This window comes from Phragmites australis, chromosome 22, assembly GCF_958298935.1.
Source record: "Phragmites australis chromosome 22, lpPhrAust1.1, whole genome shotgun sequence".
Lineage (NCBI taxonomy): Eukaryota > Viridiplantae > Streptophyta > Magnoliopsida > Poales > Poaceae > Phragmites > Phragmites australis.
Window position 1 is genome coordinate 12864203 of NC_084942.1, and position 13373 is coordinate 12877575.

Consider the following 13373-nt stretch of genomic DNA (forward strand, 5'->3'; position numbering starts at 1 on the left):
ACATAGTAGCAAAGAAGAGAGGCGCACCCAACTAGTTCAGAAAATCCAGAAAGCAAATTGTTTCAATTTGAAAAACTCAAATCCGTGTAAACTCATAAAAACCATATTAGTTCCAAATTAAAGCAATTCATATGAACCAGAAAAGCATATTATGTGAATTTAAAAAGCAAAATTAGTATAACTGGTACAGATTTGAGAAAAATATTTTGACAAATAAGCAAGTTTTTGTAAAGTTATGATCAAGTTTTCAAAAATCATAAGCAAATTATAATACGCACAGAAGCACTTTTTTATATGAAGTTAATGTTAGAAAAAAATATCATCAAAATATATTCAACTAAGGTCTAGTTTTGAAGCTCTTATGGCACGAAACAAAATGGTATGATCGGATTTTAATTTAAATGCTCGGTTTAAAAACTATGTATTTTTAATATTTTAAAATAGAGTTGCAGTGAATAACATCAGCAATTTTATCATATTTTACTTTCCATATATATAACGACACTGGACCTTTAATATTAAATACTCGGCCGATCGTGTATGCTGCACGATAAGAGAATACACTCGGAATTTAGTCTTTAGGTTAAAAAAATTCTCCAGCCGGTTCGCACACCACTCACCACCCCCTCTTATCTCCTTCCCCAACTTCGCAGGCTCTCCGCCGCCTTCCTCAGGTCCAGGTATCCCTCCGCCGCGACTCCTCCTCTCTTCCTTCTCCCATCGCTGTCCTCGTCCCCACGGGATGGACCGAACATCCATCTGGGCTCGTCCTTTCTTTGTTTCATTGTTTTGGATGACCTAGCTTGCTTGGGCGGATTGGTCGCTTTGTTCTGCGGAATCTTTTCTTTGCTGTGAGCCCTGAAATCCAATCTCTCAATCTGGATTGGGTTATCCGGTTCTTGTGGATTTGTTTGCTATGTGGTGGAGTTCTAGTTTCCGATGTTTCTGGGCGTTGAAATGAACCCTGATTAGCAAATTGGGGGCTGTCCATTTCAACTACCATTTATGGATTAGAAGTGAGGGATAGTTTTTCGCTGGCATATCCTCGATTCGATTCATACTTTCATTCCTGGAGTAATAATGCAAGCATTAACCGAAACTTTCAACTTTGCCTTTGTGATATTGCAGCTGGTACACTCAAGATTGAAGCCTTACAGTGTACCCAGCAAACATAATTGATATGGCGTTATTACAGTGTGGAGGTTCCTTGGTTCCTACACTCAGTGAAAAACCTCGGTTGCTACCAAGGTCACCTGCAGGTGCAAGGGCTACCCATGCTGATGGAGGATTCCTGGCCCCCAAAAATGGGTATGTATGCACAGCTGAGATACGATTTTATAGCTTGTAGTACTCTTTACTACTTTTATGATGGAACCTGTGGTCTGTTTCAAACATTTTTGCCACTGCATTTTGTTTCTAGCTTTCACAGTTGTTATCACTTCTTGTCGCCTTCTTATTTATCACAGACTCAGAGTAGACCAGGCAACCTTATGTTGTACTTTCTCTCTTCTTCCCTCTGTCTCTTTGATGTCAAAGACTTGAGCACACTTAATAACGAAAACAACAAAATCATTGTAATCCTCTATTAAATCTGTGCCCCTTGTACCACCCATCTTTAATTTTAGTCACCAATGGACAAAGAGATTGAGCCTGCTAAAATGTAGCATACACTAAATAAGGTAAGGGGAATTAAGCAAGATGCGGTTCTGTCTTTCCTCAAAACCCTGTGAATTGTAACCTGAACAACCAGATGTTCTAAGAATGTTTAAAAAGTGCATATACTACTATGCACATCAACTTCTCAGCAACTGTAGTTTTACTGTCTTTGTGTTTGTGCAGTACAAGAGGCAGAGGTAAACACCTGGTACCAGCTAGTTATAGTTTGCATTCACAGACTCCTTGTGAACAACTAAACCATGTACCATCATCAAGATTTTGTAATAGAAGAGGTTCACGTTTCGTCGTCAGAGCTGAAGCTGTGAGCTATCCTTTTGCTTTTCTGCTTTACTTACGTTTTTGCTTAAAGTCTGCTATTCTGACATGGATTTAAATATCAAAATGGCAGGATTTCTATTCCATACTTGGTGTCTCAAGAAATGCTAGTAAATCTGAAATTAAGAACGGTTGGTATCTTTTATTTAGTTAACTGCTTATACTGTGATTTTTTTTTTCACTTGATTCATGTTTAGTTTGTTATTTATTAATGAATGTATTACCTAGTACTTTAAAAAAACTAGTAAGGTGCCTGTGCGTTGCTACGACATCCATGTTTCAAACTTATGGTTTATTTACGATAGAATGAAAAAAAGGAAAAAAGAATGTGATATGCAAATTACATTAGTTAAACATAAGATACGGCATAGCGATAGTCCCAATTGTTTTGCCTTCAACATGATTACAAACAAAAATATGAAATTATTATATGTTGAACATGACGTGAATACAAACAACAAAGTACAAAGTGCATCTACGAGGTGAAGACTTCTTTGTAGACGATATTCTTGGTCAGTGCACATGCCAAATTGACGCTCCCCTCATTTCTCGGCGTAAAAGTACTTTGAGATTGCTCCTAGCAGTTGCTCGCGACAGGGCGTGGAACTGTAGGCTTATTGTCTTCTCAAAAGGCATCCTATTGCTAATTACCAAACACTACAACTTAGAAATATAGGTGCGCTATTGAGGTCCAGTGCACAGAAACATATAAAAATAATAGACAAATGCTAATAATTAGAAACTCCGTTACATAGAGATTTCCTTTTTCATTCTCTTTACATGAAGTATATAAGGGCGTGTAATAGAAACATAAACATAAGGAGATTCAATTTGAAAGTAGTTGTAAGTATCCGTTGGCATTAACATAAACATAAAAATCACAGTGAAAAAAATACATCAATGATAACAACCGGAAAGCCAGCACATCACTAATACCGTTGAGGATATATTATACATACAAAAACATCACAATAAACATCCAGGAAAACATACAAATAAGGATGCGACTTAAAATAATATCAAGGAAATTAACATCCATTTTAACATGCACAATTGATGTCTAGCATCTAAACTACAAACTGACATCGAGTCGTGCTTTACCCATCACACGGAGAAGTAGTTCACACCACGGTGGCCACATATGCCACTCAACACAAATGAATTAATTCGATGACACAGAGCTCATCAGCTTTGCCCAAACAATATAGTTCATTCAAAAAATACCACTCAGTAGTCCAAATTTTAGAAATTTACCTTTTTCTTGGTGGTTGCTGTGATGTCCCCTTCTACTTCCAAACTTCAACTGTTTTTCCTTTTCTTCTTTTCTGCAGTACAAAATCAAAAACTCTGAATTTCTTGCATAAGGCCACCCATGTTTCTTCTAATTATGCCAATGCATGTGACTTAGACTCCAGAACTCAACTCCAATTTAACTCCTAACTATTCCTATGTGCAACCAAATATTCTAGATTATCTACCACAACCAGACCACAACAGTTTAAGAACCAAGCTACAAAGTGGCAATGGCAAATCAAGACAGCTCAATTAAGCAATTGTCTATCTTGGTGCAAGTGAACAACAAGAGTACAAAAACTACAATTAAGGTACGTCCTAAGCTCATTTTGGTTGCTACTCAATAGGTTTGCGCTTCACGCCTCATAAAAAGTATTGTCATTGCAAGCATAGGTTAAGATCCATGACTGATCAAGCTACGGCATACAAATCCACTTTTCACTGTTGTATAGTAGGGCAGTTAATTTTCAGAAGAGCCATTAGCAATCAGGGAGGCAAAGATATTAAGGACAAATACTATTACTGCAGGGAATCAGAAAGATGAAAGGAACTACAGAGTGTGGATTTAGTAGGAACTACAGAGTATGGATTTAGTAGCTATAGCCTCAAAAAGGTACACACAAGGAAGTAAAAACTAAGTTATGAGCATCTCACACATCACAGAAAGAAAAATAGTCCTGAAATTAGCATGCTTACATGCCACTTAAGGCAATTGCAATTTATTTAACACATAACATCAGCATATCAAAATCCATGTTATCTCTGAAATTAGCATGCTTATTACATGCCATTCAAGGCGATTGCAATTTGGACATGTAAGGCAAGAATAGGAACAACATTGCAGACTGAGTGAGAAAAAGTTGGAAACATACCTTGAGAGACTAAAATTTTCGGGAGCTGTTGAGCAACAAAACAAAAACAGAGCAGAAATATAGATGTAGAGAATGGAAGGGAGAAGAGAATGAGTATATGCACTTATTTGATTTGCAAATGCCAAAAGTATCTATAGTGAACATCATCATTTTAGGAAACATAGTTTGCAGTAACAAACTATGTCATTGCACAACTGATGACACACAGCATAGAGCTGATCAGCTAAACCACTATTTCATTCAGTAAAAACCCTATTGCTTTAACTCAAAGGAAACTGCAGAGACCAAGATAAAAGAAAGGAATTGCAGAGTATATGGAATCGGTAGCTTCTGCTTCCAGAAAGTACACACGAGAACATGAACGAACAATAGACAGGACATTGTATTGACAATCAGTCCTATCATTTGCATGAATCTAAACTAATCCTAAAGTGCCAAAAGCCAATCATCATTTTAATGAAAGCAGAAAAGGATAATTGAGGTGGCATAGAAAGTGAAAAGAAAAGATCACTCATTTGTTCATTCAAGAAATTACAATCCGAACATAGCTTAAATTCATTTATCAACAGTAAAAATAATAATTTCATTTCTTTTGTTTTCCCCTCACAAGAAATCATAAGGTAAAATATGCTTCATCTTGTCTTGTGGTTTATCACACCATGTAAATTTAGAGTAGTTTAAACAGTTGTTTACTTGCAGTTTGTACAGGACTGTTGAAAGGAATTCCGTACCGTGAAACACTTTCAAACAGAGACCTGAAACCAAAGAAACATGTAAAGGAAAATTAACATGTCCAGATGTGCATAGCTGAAACCAAATGACACATGTAATTGTACCACCATGTGGTGCTATTCTTTTTTAGAAAATGGAAAATGTGGTGCTCTTTTATAAGACTAATACAACGAGAAAGGAATGATGGCACTCTTTCTAAGACTTTCTTTTGAGAAACTCTTTTATGTTGTTGAAGCAGTGTTATGAAAAAAGTCCCGGTGACCGTTGATTTAGTCACCAACCGACAGGATTGGTGTATTGCATTTCCAATCATGTCTATCCACTACCAAACAATGTATCCAACTTTCTATCCAAAGCATTACAGGATAGAACACACATCACTTATCTTAAAAAATGCACAAACTATGTCACCATGACTTAGCTTCTCAATGAAGGTGCTGCTATCACCTGGTTAATAGACATGAGCATGGACAGGCAATAAAATCAAAGCATATAAGATTTCTTTATTCAGATGATGCAGATGACCTATGAACTAATCAGAATGAAAATAAGTCAAGCATATAGGATAATTATATTCAAAGCAGCATGAAGCTTCAGGTTATCTAACCAGACTACATAATGCAGAATTAGGAAACTGAAGTTAGTGAATTGTATGGTACAACTAAAAGAGGATCATAGGTAGCAACGGGTTCGTACCAGAAGATAGAGGTTGAGGACCACTAATCATCATGCAACTCCTGAACGATTTCAATGGCAAAAAAAACTCATGTGATTCAGCACCATGTATAATCGAGAGGAGTCAAGTTAGTCTTTATAAAAAAAGAATGGAACTCAGGGGAGGTATCATTCATCCAATTTTACAAGACACAAATAATTATCTCAGTTCATTTTGAATCTAAATCTGTACAAAGGCACATCAGGAGAGTATTATAGCACTATATGCAGGTACACACCATTGATTTCAGAGAAGCCAATTAACACAACTTCATCTAAATGAGACTCAAAGTTCTTGGAGTAGCAAACATGTACCGTGAGTGAAGCTCAAATGAAAAGGAAAAATTCTTTCTGAAAGAGCTAAGAAAAGAAAAACAGATACAACAGGACCCTGGCAATAGGCAGCTTGTATGTTCAATTTTCATATTCAATGAATTGACCTTATTCACTGACCTTCCTTGCCACCGGTGAAGTTGACTTGCACGACCTTATTGACGAACTTGGCCAGCCCCAATATCATCTTCTCGCATCCCGACTCCCCAGCTCAGTGACGACCATTTCCTCCTCCCCCTCCTTGGCAACCTCCTCTCCTCAGTTAGTAGCAAAGAAGAGAAGCAGACATAAGAGAGGTCAGTAGCAGAAAATGGAGAAGAGCTCGAACCTTTTTCTAGTGTTAAAGTGATAACCACTTGCAAGTCCTCCACGTTCACCGGTACGCTCAGTGGTTGCCATGGGATGTGGCGTTGTCGCTGGAGCTGGACGTGTGCCATTCCATAGTAGTTGTTGACCGAAGTCTGACCATCCCTCACTCTTGGTCGAGCAGCTGGGTCACCATCGCCGGTCGCCAAGGAGAGCCACTGTCGTCGCCGATCGGACGACGGTGCCGGTCGGATGGAGGCGGCGGCCCCTCACCGCTGCGATTGTGCCGGCGGCGAGGCCCCCCTCACCATCCCACTCCACCAGGACCACCCATTCCCCGCCGCTGCAGTGGACCTACTCGCCGCGACTATGACTGCACCGCCGGCGGAGTAGTCCCGCCACCGCGCCTCGTGTGCAGCCCCGCAGGCGGAGGGAGGTGACGATGGCGAGTGAGTGGATGGGTTCGACGGGGTGAGGGAGTGAACGGGGAGGAAGGCCGCAACCACCAAGGCCACATAGGGTCGGGGTGGGGCCGCAGATGGTCGACTGCCGCCGTCGTGCTGCCACGCTATGCGCAGGCCCCATCTCACGCAGCCACCGAGGCCACCACAACGACTAGGGCTCGGGGCCGAGTCGTGGTGCGGGACGGGGGACAGGAGACTCCCCATGGGCAATGGTGGTGCGGGGGGCGAGTGGTGGGCAGAAGGAGAGGAGAGGAAGGGAGATGTGTGTGTGTTGGGGGGGGGGGGGGTTTGGCGGTGCCGTGGCTGAGCCAATCTAGGAGGGGAACACGAGTGGTTGGTGGCGGACGAAAGAGGAGGTAGGGGGACGTGGTGGCTGGGTCGGATCTGAGAGGGGGATAGGGGAACAGAGAGAACCAGCGGCGTCGTGGCTAGTTTTGGGTGGGGGTAGCGCTTATTTTGCTATAGGAATGGGAATTGCACGAACGGGGAAGGGTGGGAGCGGAACAGGAATGGGGGAGCAAAACGGGAATGGGTGCGGAACAGGGCAGACGAAACTCATGCGTTATATTAGTAGAGACTTGTTGTAACTTTCATGTAATTTTCCATACCAATCCTTGTGAAGAACATATGTACTATATCGTTTATTTGTTGCTTCTGAATCCTTTCTTTTTTGCAGCTTATCGGAAGCTTGCTAGGAGCTATCATCCTGATGTGAACAAGTAAGTTGGCTATCACAATACAACAATCACTTTTAAGCTACAATCATCAGTTTGCTGCTTTTCCCTGTAGTTTTATTTTGAAATGGGTCTATTGCTGGTTAACCTTTTGCTGTTGGACAGTCTGTAGATATCTCCTTATTCTTGTCTGTTTTGTACATTAACCCTCTTTCTCATCTAGTGAATCAAATAATAGAAGTGTCATTTATGTATTATATTTTTTTTAGAGATCCTGGTGCTGAACAAAAATTCAAGGAGATCAGCAATGCTTATGAGGTTAGGCCAACTGGTCATACTCCACTCCCATAGTTCTGTTTTTTTGTAGTAGGGTTACACATTTCTTTCAGCTTACATAGAAAGGATGGCTGTAGGTTTTGTCTGATGATGAGAAGCGAGTGATCTATGATAAATATGGAGAAGCCGGTCTGAAGGGTGCTGGCATGGGAACAGGAGTAAGTGTTCCTATATGTTTTCTATTTCAGAAGTTTGATCAGCAGGATCATTTTTTAGCTTTGATCATATCATTTTTGATCATTTTTTAGCTTTGATCATATCATTTTTGATTCTGCAGGATTACTCAAACCCATTCGATCTCTTTGAGTCACTGTTTGAAGGGTTTGGTGGAATGGGTGGAATGGGTGGCCGTGCTGCTCGGAACAGGCCAATGCAGGGTGATGATGAGGCCTATAATCTGGTACTCAATTTCAAGGAAGCAGTGTTTGGTGTAGAGAAAGAAATTGAGATAACCAGGCTTGAAGGCTGTAATACATGTGATGGAAGTGGCGCCAAGCCTGGCACAAAGCCAACCACGTGTAAAACTTGTGGAGGTCAGGGCCAGGTGGTGTCCTCCACAAGAACACCACTTGGAATATTCCAACAGGTCTCCACCTGCAATACTTGTGGTGGCACTGGTGAATTTTCCACCCCTTGCAATACATGTGGGGGTGATGGCCGAGTGCGAAAGTCAAAGAGGATCAGTCTGAAGGTTCCTGCTGGAGTGGATTCTGGAAGCAGGTTGAGAGTCCGGTCCGAGGGTAATGCTGGCCAAAGAGGTGGCCCACCTGGAGACCTTTATGTCTTCATTGATGTTCTCTCTGATCCTGTTCTTAAGCGAGATGGGACAGACATTATCTACACATGCAAGGTTTCTTACATTGACGCAATCCTTGGGACAACCGTCAAAGTCCCCACTGTTGATTGGATGGTTGACCTGAAGATACCCTCAGGGACCCAGCCAGGCACAACACTGGTGATGTCTAAGAAAGGTGTTCCGCTTCTTGGGAAGTCCAATGCTCGTGGAGACCAGCTGGTGCGTGTCCAGGTTGAGATTCCAAAACGTCTGAGCAGCGATGAGAGGAAATTGATCGAAGAGCTTGCAAACCTCAACAAGGCTCAAACGGCAAACAGCAGGAGATAATAATCCCACAAGGCTTGGTGAGACACTGTGCTTGTGCGAAAAGCAATTTTGATGCAAACTGCAGTGACAAAGAAGCGAGCATGAAAGAGGTAAACGGTATTACAAATACGCACATTCGGTGTGCAGTGCACTGAAGGGAAATGTGAAATGCAACCTCATTTTAAGCCATAGAAAGCTATGTCACTGCATGCAAAACACCAAATGGATTGTGGACGTTTTGCAATAGCGTTATCATATGCATCAGGCGAGTTTATTAGTCATTTTTTATTATACGGTTTTTGTATTCTTGAAAGGCTTAGGGTGAATGTTTGATGGTGGTAACAGGCAAGACTTTAACATCTCTGTTGCAGAAATGTTGCAGCATTCGGAGTATTTTGCAAGCTGTAACTTGGAAATGTGACTCTAGTTTTTGTGTTGTGTTTCATTGGGAATTCAAATGGTTAGCCTTTAACTTTGCCATGTCTTGTCATTACTACATGGGCAATCAGTTGAAACATTTATGTTGTGGAGCAGTTAAAGTTGCCCTGGCTAGGTTTTAAATTTGAACCTGTTTTTTCGATGTGTCCGCAAATAGCTGCCAGGAGTGCCCCTGATGAATGCATTGCACGGTACACGTAAGTTTTTGTTGGCTTCTGGTTGCAATACTAAAGTCTATTTGCTTGGGTTTCTGTAAAGTCTGTTTGTTTAGGTTTATATAGAAGTCTGTTTTTAGTACAAACACATTTAGATTTGCTGGTTTCTCAGGTTTTTATAGTAGTAAAGATTACTTTTTTTTATCTTAGAAACCACAATTAGAAGTTAGTAAAAATAGGTTGTTTATTTTAACTTCTGGTTTTTGAGAAGCAGAAATCACTAGAAATTCAAACAAATAGGGTCTAAAATTTGGAGTGTTCTTCTGACCTTGTTAGGTAGGGCCCGGTGAACGCCGAGGGTTCCAAAAATAGGAACTTAAATGCAATTTCATATTTTATTAGCGTTCTTTTGGTAACCCGTAGAAGATGGCAAACAACCAGCATAAATCCCTTCTGTGCGAACTGCAAAACTACCAACCAGCATAAATCCAAAATCTCGGCCCTTCGAGACCTGCTTGCATCCTGTGTTTACAAATGGTTAAGAGTGTTGTAGCAGCAATACATGACACATAAAAAATAGAAATCACTCGACAATCATTTACAACATGTGTGTAGTATCTTTATTTCTGTTTGAACCAAAACAACCGATCAGTTGTAGAAACAACTATGAAGAACTCGTCACAAAACTCTAACAGAAACTACATTGCAAACAGCATACTGGTCCGCATGCCGAAAATTATATTACATTTTTATTTAACTGAAGCTTGTCACGTGCATCTCTACAGAAATTGCATCAGCACTGCAATTGAAGGTAGCCCTTCAAAAATTAATTATCAGCATATGACAAGCAACTAACCAAAAATTGCAAATCTACTAAGAACTAAATCATATGGAGAACATAGTGTTGTATACATAATTTGCAGGTGACCTTATGTGGACTACTGCACAAGGGAACTATGTTCATAGGATAACCATGCAAGAGTTGCATATATAAAACACCACTTCCACTTAAGCCTATTTTACAAACCGATCTTGAAATTGAGCATGTCCCAGGCAAGACTCAAATTGACCTTGATCTGAGACCCAAAGCAACAAAAGAAATCAAACCAGGGTAATATACTCTAATATATTCATCATAAGTATTTTGAAATTTGGTACTGATCTAACTATGAGGTATATACGTATAAGGAGTATATCATACACAACCAGGATATATACAACACATATTAGCCAGCTTCAGATATCACAGAACCAAATCAGCAGTACCTGATATACCCGGAATCAAGAAAGTACATACTAGGAAGGTCTAGATTGGTTATCCAACTCAGAACGATTAATATCCAAAACAAATCTATCTAAGACAACTCTCTATCGACTATGGCTGAATAGGAGTCGGTACCTCACCCTTATATAAGCTGGAAAGGCTGGGGGAGGAAGAGGATGAGAGAAGGAAGCATCAAGACCCCACCAGAGGAGCTACTCGGCAACTTTAGCTCTAGGTTAGATCAGATCCGATCTACTCCTTGTAATAGTCTTAGCCACACTGCTTGTACTCGAGATCATCAACATACAGCAACAATTCCCCCACAGGACGTAGGGTATTACTCCAATCAACCTGTTTACATCGTGTGCCTCATCTCGTGATTAGTCCCTGCACTCAAAGGTACCCAGTCAATTTATCAACATATTGTCGGGAATAAATCTTCGACAGTTGGCACGCTAGGTAGGGGCCTTCTTCTATTTTGTAGGATTAATCATGCCTCGGGCTCACTTTTGTGTCGGATTCTCCGATACCGGCTTCTACGACCACTTCAAGTTGACATCGAACATCTTCGAGTCCCCTCCCGTTCACTCTGAGGTCATCTTTGGAACTATGGTTTTTCGTTGGGACGATCAAGGTGGACTGATCCACACCGGTACCCTCGAGTCAAGACCATTGGATGCATACCACAAGGTGGGACATCTCGAGTGGGATCCCGCGGAGCCTAATGTTCTTCACTGCATGGATACCGACAGCGACGAGGGTGGCGACGGTGACTCCAACACTAGCTATAGCAGCCGAACAGATCGATTAGTGTTTATGACCAGAGACAATGACCCCTCACTGGCTGACCCAATGGTGGTGGATCCAAACACCGTGGTCAACAATGGCATGAGAATTCCTGAAGATCTAGCAACAGCTATCGCCGCCGACGGTATCGGCACCGAGTTACCACCTAAAACATCCGCAACTGGAGCCTTATGTGCACCATACACAACCTTCCACCGATGGACCACAGGAAGGCAGATGCCTCCTGGTCTTTCCCGACGACTTCCAGAGGCTGCGCCTCCACCGGTGACAGCCCACAGTTCAAGGGACAAGCTCCCTCCGAACAGTTACCATGAGGCTTCATCAGCTCGACCGCAATTGATCCTCAGTCGTGATGTATTCAGTACTTCGGACGCTAATGTACGAGGAGCTCATTTGATTCTCAGATCCCTTCTAGAGTTGGATTTGGAGAATCCACTAACTCCTATGGTCAATCAAGTCAAGATCCTACTTGGTGCAACCTAGATTAAAGTTGCTCGAGCAAACAATCCCCGTGACTCCAAGCCCCCTAGTTGGTACTGTCCCGGCTCGAGGAGCCATGGGCGGGAGCGCACTCGAGTAGAGGAATCTCAGACAGGAAGCCCGAACACGACACTGTGTGCCAAACTTTAGCTGACCTATCCATAGGCGCAGAAATTAGGAAGACCTGAGGAACCGTATTCCTCACAACAGGCATGATCTATGTACGGTGATCGAAAACCGCCGTGAGGAACGCCGTGAACACGATTGCCACTACTACGATCGCCGCTACTACGACCGCAGATCTATAGGATGGGATGGTTGACATGACTCCCCTACTCGAAGAGACAGGCGTGACAGTCCCCCCCCACCTCCTCCTGAAGAGTTCAACGGGGGCTGCGAGGCTTTCGTATGCGAACTTCGGTCAATTCTGTGGCCCGAGAAGTTCAAAGCGTGCCCGATCCAGAAGTATGACGGGAAGATCAATCCCAATGAGTGGATGCATATCTACACCACTATCATTCGAGCACTTGGTGGTGACAAACAAGTAATGGCAACTATCTGTTAACCGCCCTTGATAGACCCACAAGGTCCTGATTGCCAAACTTGTTGCCCAACTCGATTCGTTCGTGAGTAGAACTTAAGGCTCAGTTCATAGCCAACTTCCAAAGCACATTCGAGAGCCCAAGAATGGAGAACGACCTCCACTAGCTGCACCAAAGCGACGATGAATCCCTTCGAGATTTCCTCTGCCGATTCAGAGACAAGAGTAACACGATCCCGGACATCTCTGATGAGTTAGTAATCATTGCCTTCAAATGAGGTGTTCAGGACACGGATCTGCATGGAAAGATGGCTACTCAAAAGATCCGTACGGTCAAAGAGCTTTTCGAGTTGGTCGACAAGTGCGCAAAATGAGCGGAAGCTCAGGCACGCTAAAAACCTTCAACCTGGCAAGGACAAACGCGAGTCCTCAAAGAGCGGAGGAAAGAAGAACAAACCCGGTGACAAGTGCAAGTGTCCCGATACGATTATAGCGGTGGTCGATAGGAGCAAATCGTGCAACACTGGGGACAACAAAGGCCTCAATCGAGATGGAGGAAAGTGGTGTCCCATCCATCGGAGCAACCAGCACGACTTCAACGATGTTATGTGTTCAAGAAGAAACTTGATGAAAAGATCAAGGCAAATGTTGAGTGTGACAATAAGTAGGCTAAGCCAAACATTGAGGGTGATGAGCCCCAGTTCCACAAGGCTGACCACAGCTTGGCGCCCATCTTCAGAGGATCCGCCGCGTATGAGTCTAAAAGACAGTCCAAGGCGGTCGAACGAGAAGTCAACATGGCCCTAGCCAGGTCCACTCAGTATCTCAAGTGGTTGGAACAGCCGATCACCTTTGATCAAACCGATCATC

At 42.3% G+C, this 13373-nt stretch overlaps 1 protein-coding gene across 3 annotated transcripts; it reads left to right on the top strand.

The window, feature by feature from the left end:
- Positions 1-539: 539 nt before the first annotated feature.
- On the top strand, positions 540-9294 carry LOC133904437 (chaperone protein dnaJ A7A, chloroplastic-like). 3 transcript variants are annotated; one of them, XM_062345942.1, is made up of 8 exons: positions 540-680; positions 1129-1308; positions 1840-1978; positions 2066-2123; positions 7383-7425; positions 7650-7698; positions 7794-7874; positions 7994-9294. In XM_062345942.1, exons 2-8 carry the CDS (start codon positions 1181-1183, stop codon positions 8837-8839), a joined length of 1344 nt encoding a protein of 447 aa, XP_062201926.1. In that variant the 5' UTR covers positions 540-680; positions 1129-1180; the 3' UTR covers positions 8840-9294. The 3 variants fall into 3 exon arrangements, with proteins under 3 accessions (XP_062201926.1, XP_062201928.1, XP_062201927.1); XM_062345944.1 differs by lacking the exon at positions 540-680 and adding an exon at positions 697-851; XM_062345943.1 differs by lacking the exon at positions 540-680 and adding an exon at positions 869-1016.
- The last annotated feature ends 4079 nt before the right edge of the window (positions 9295-13373 follow it).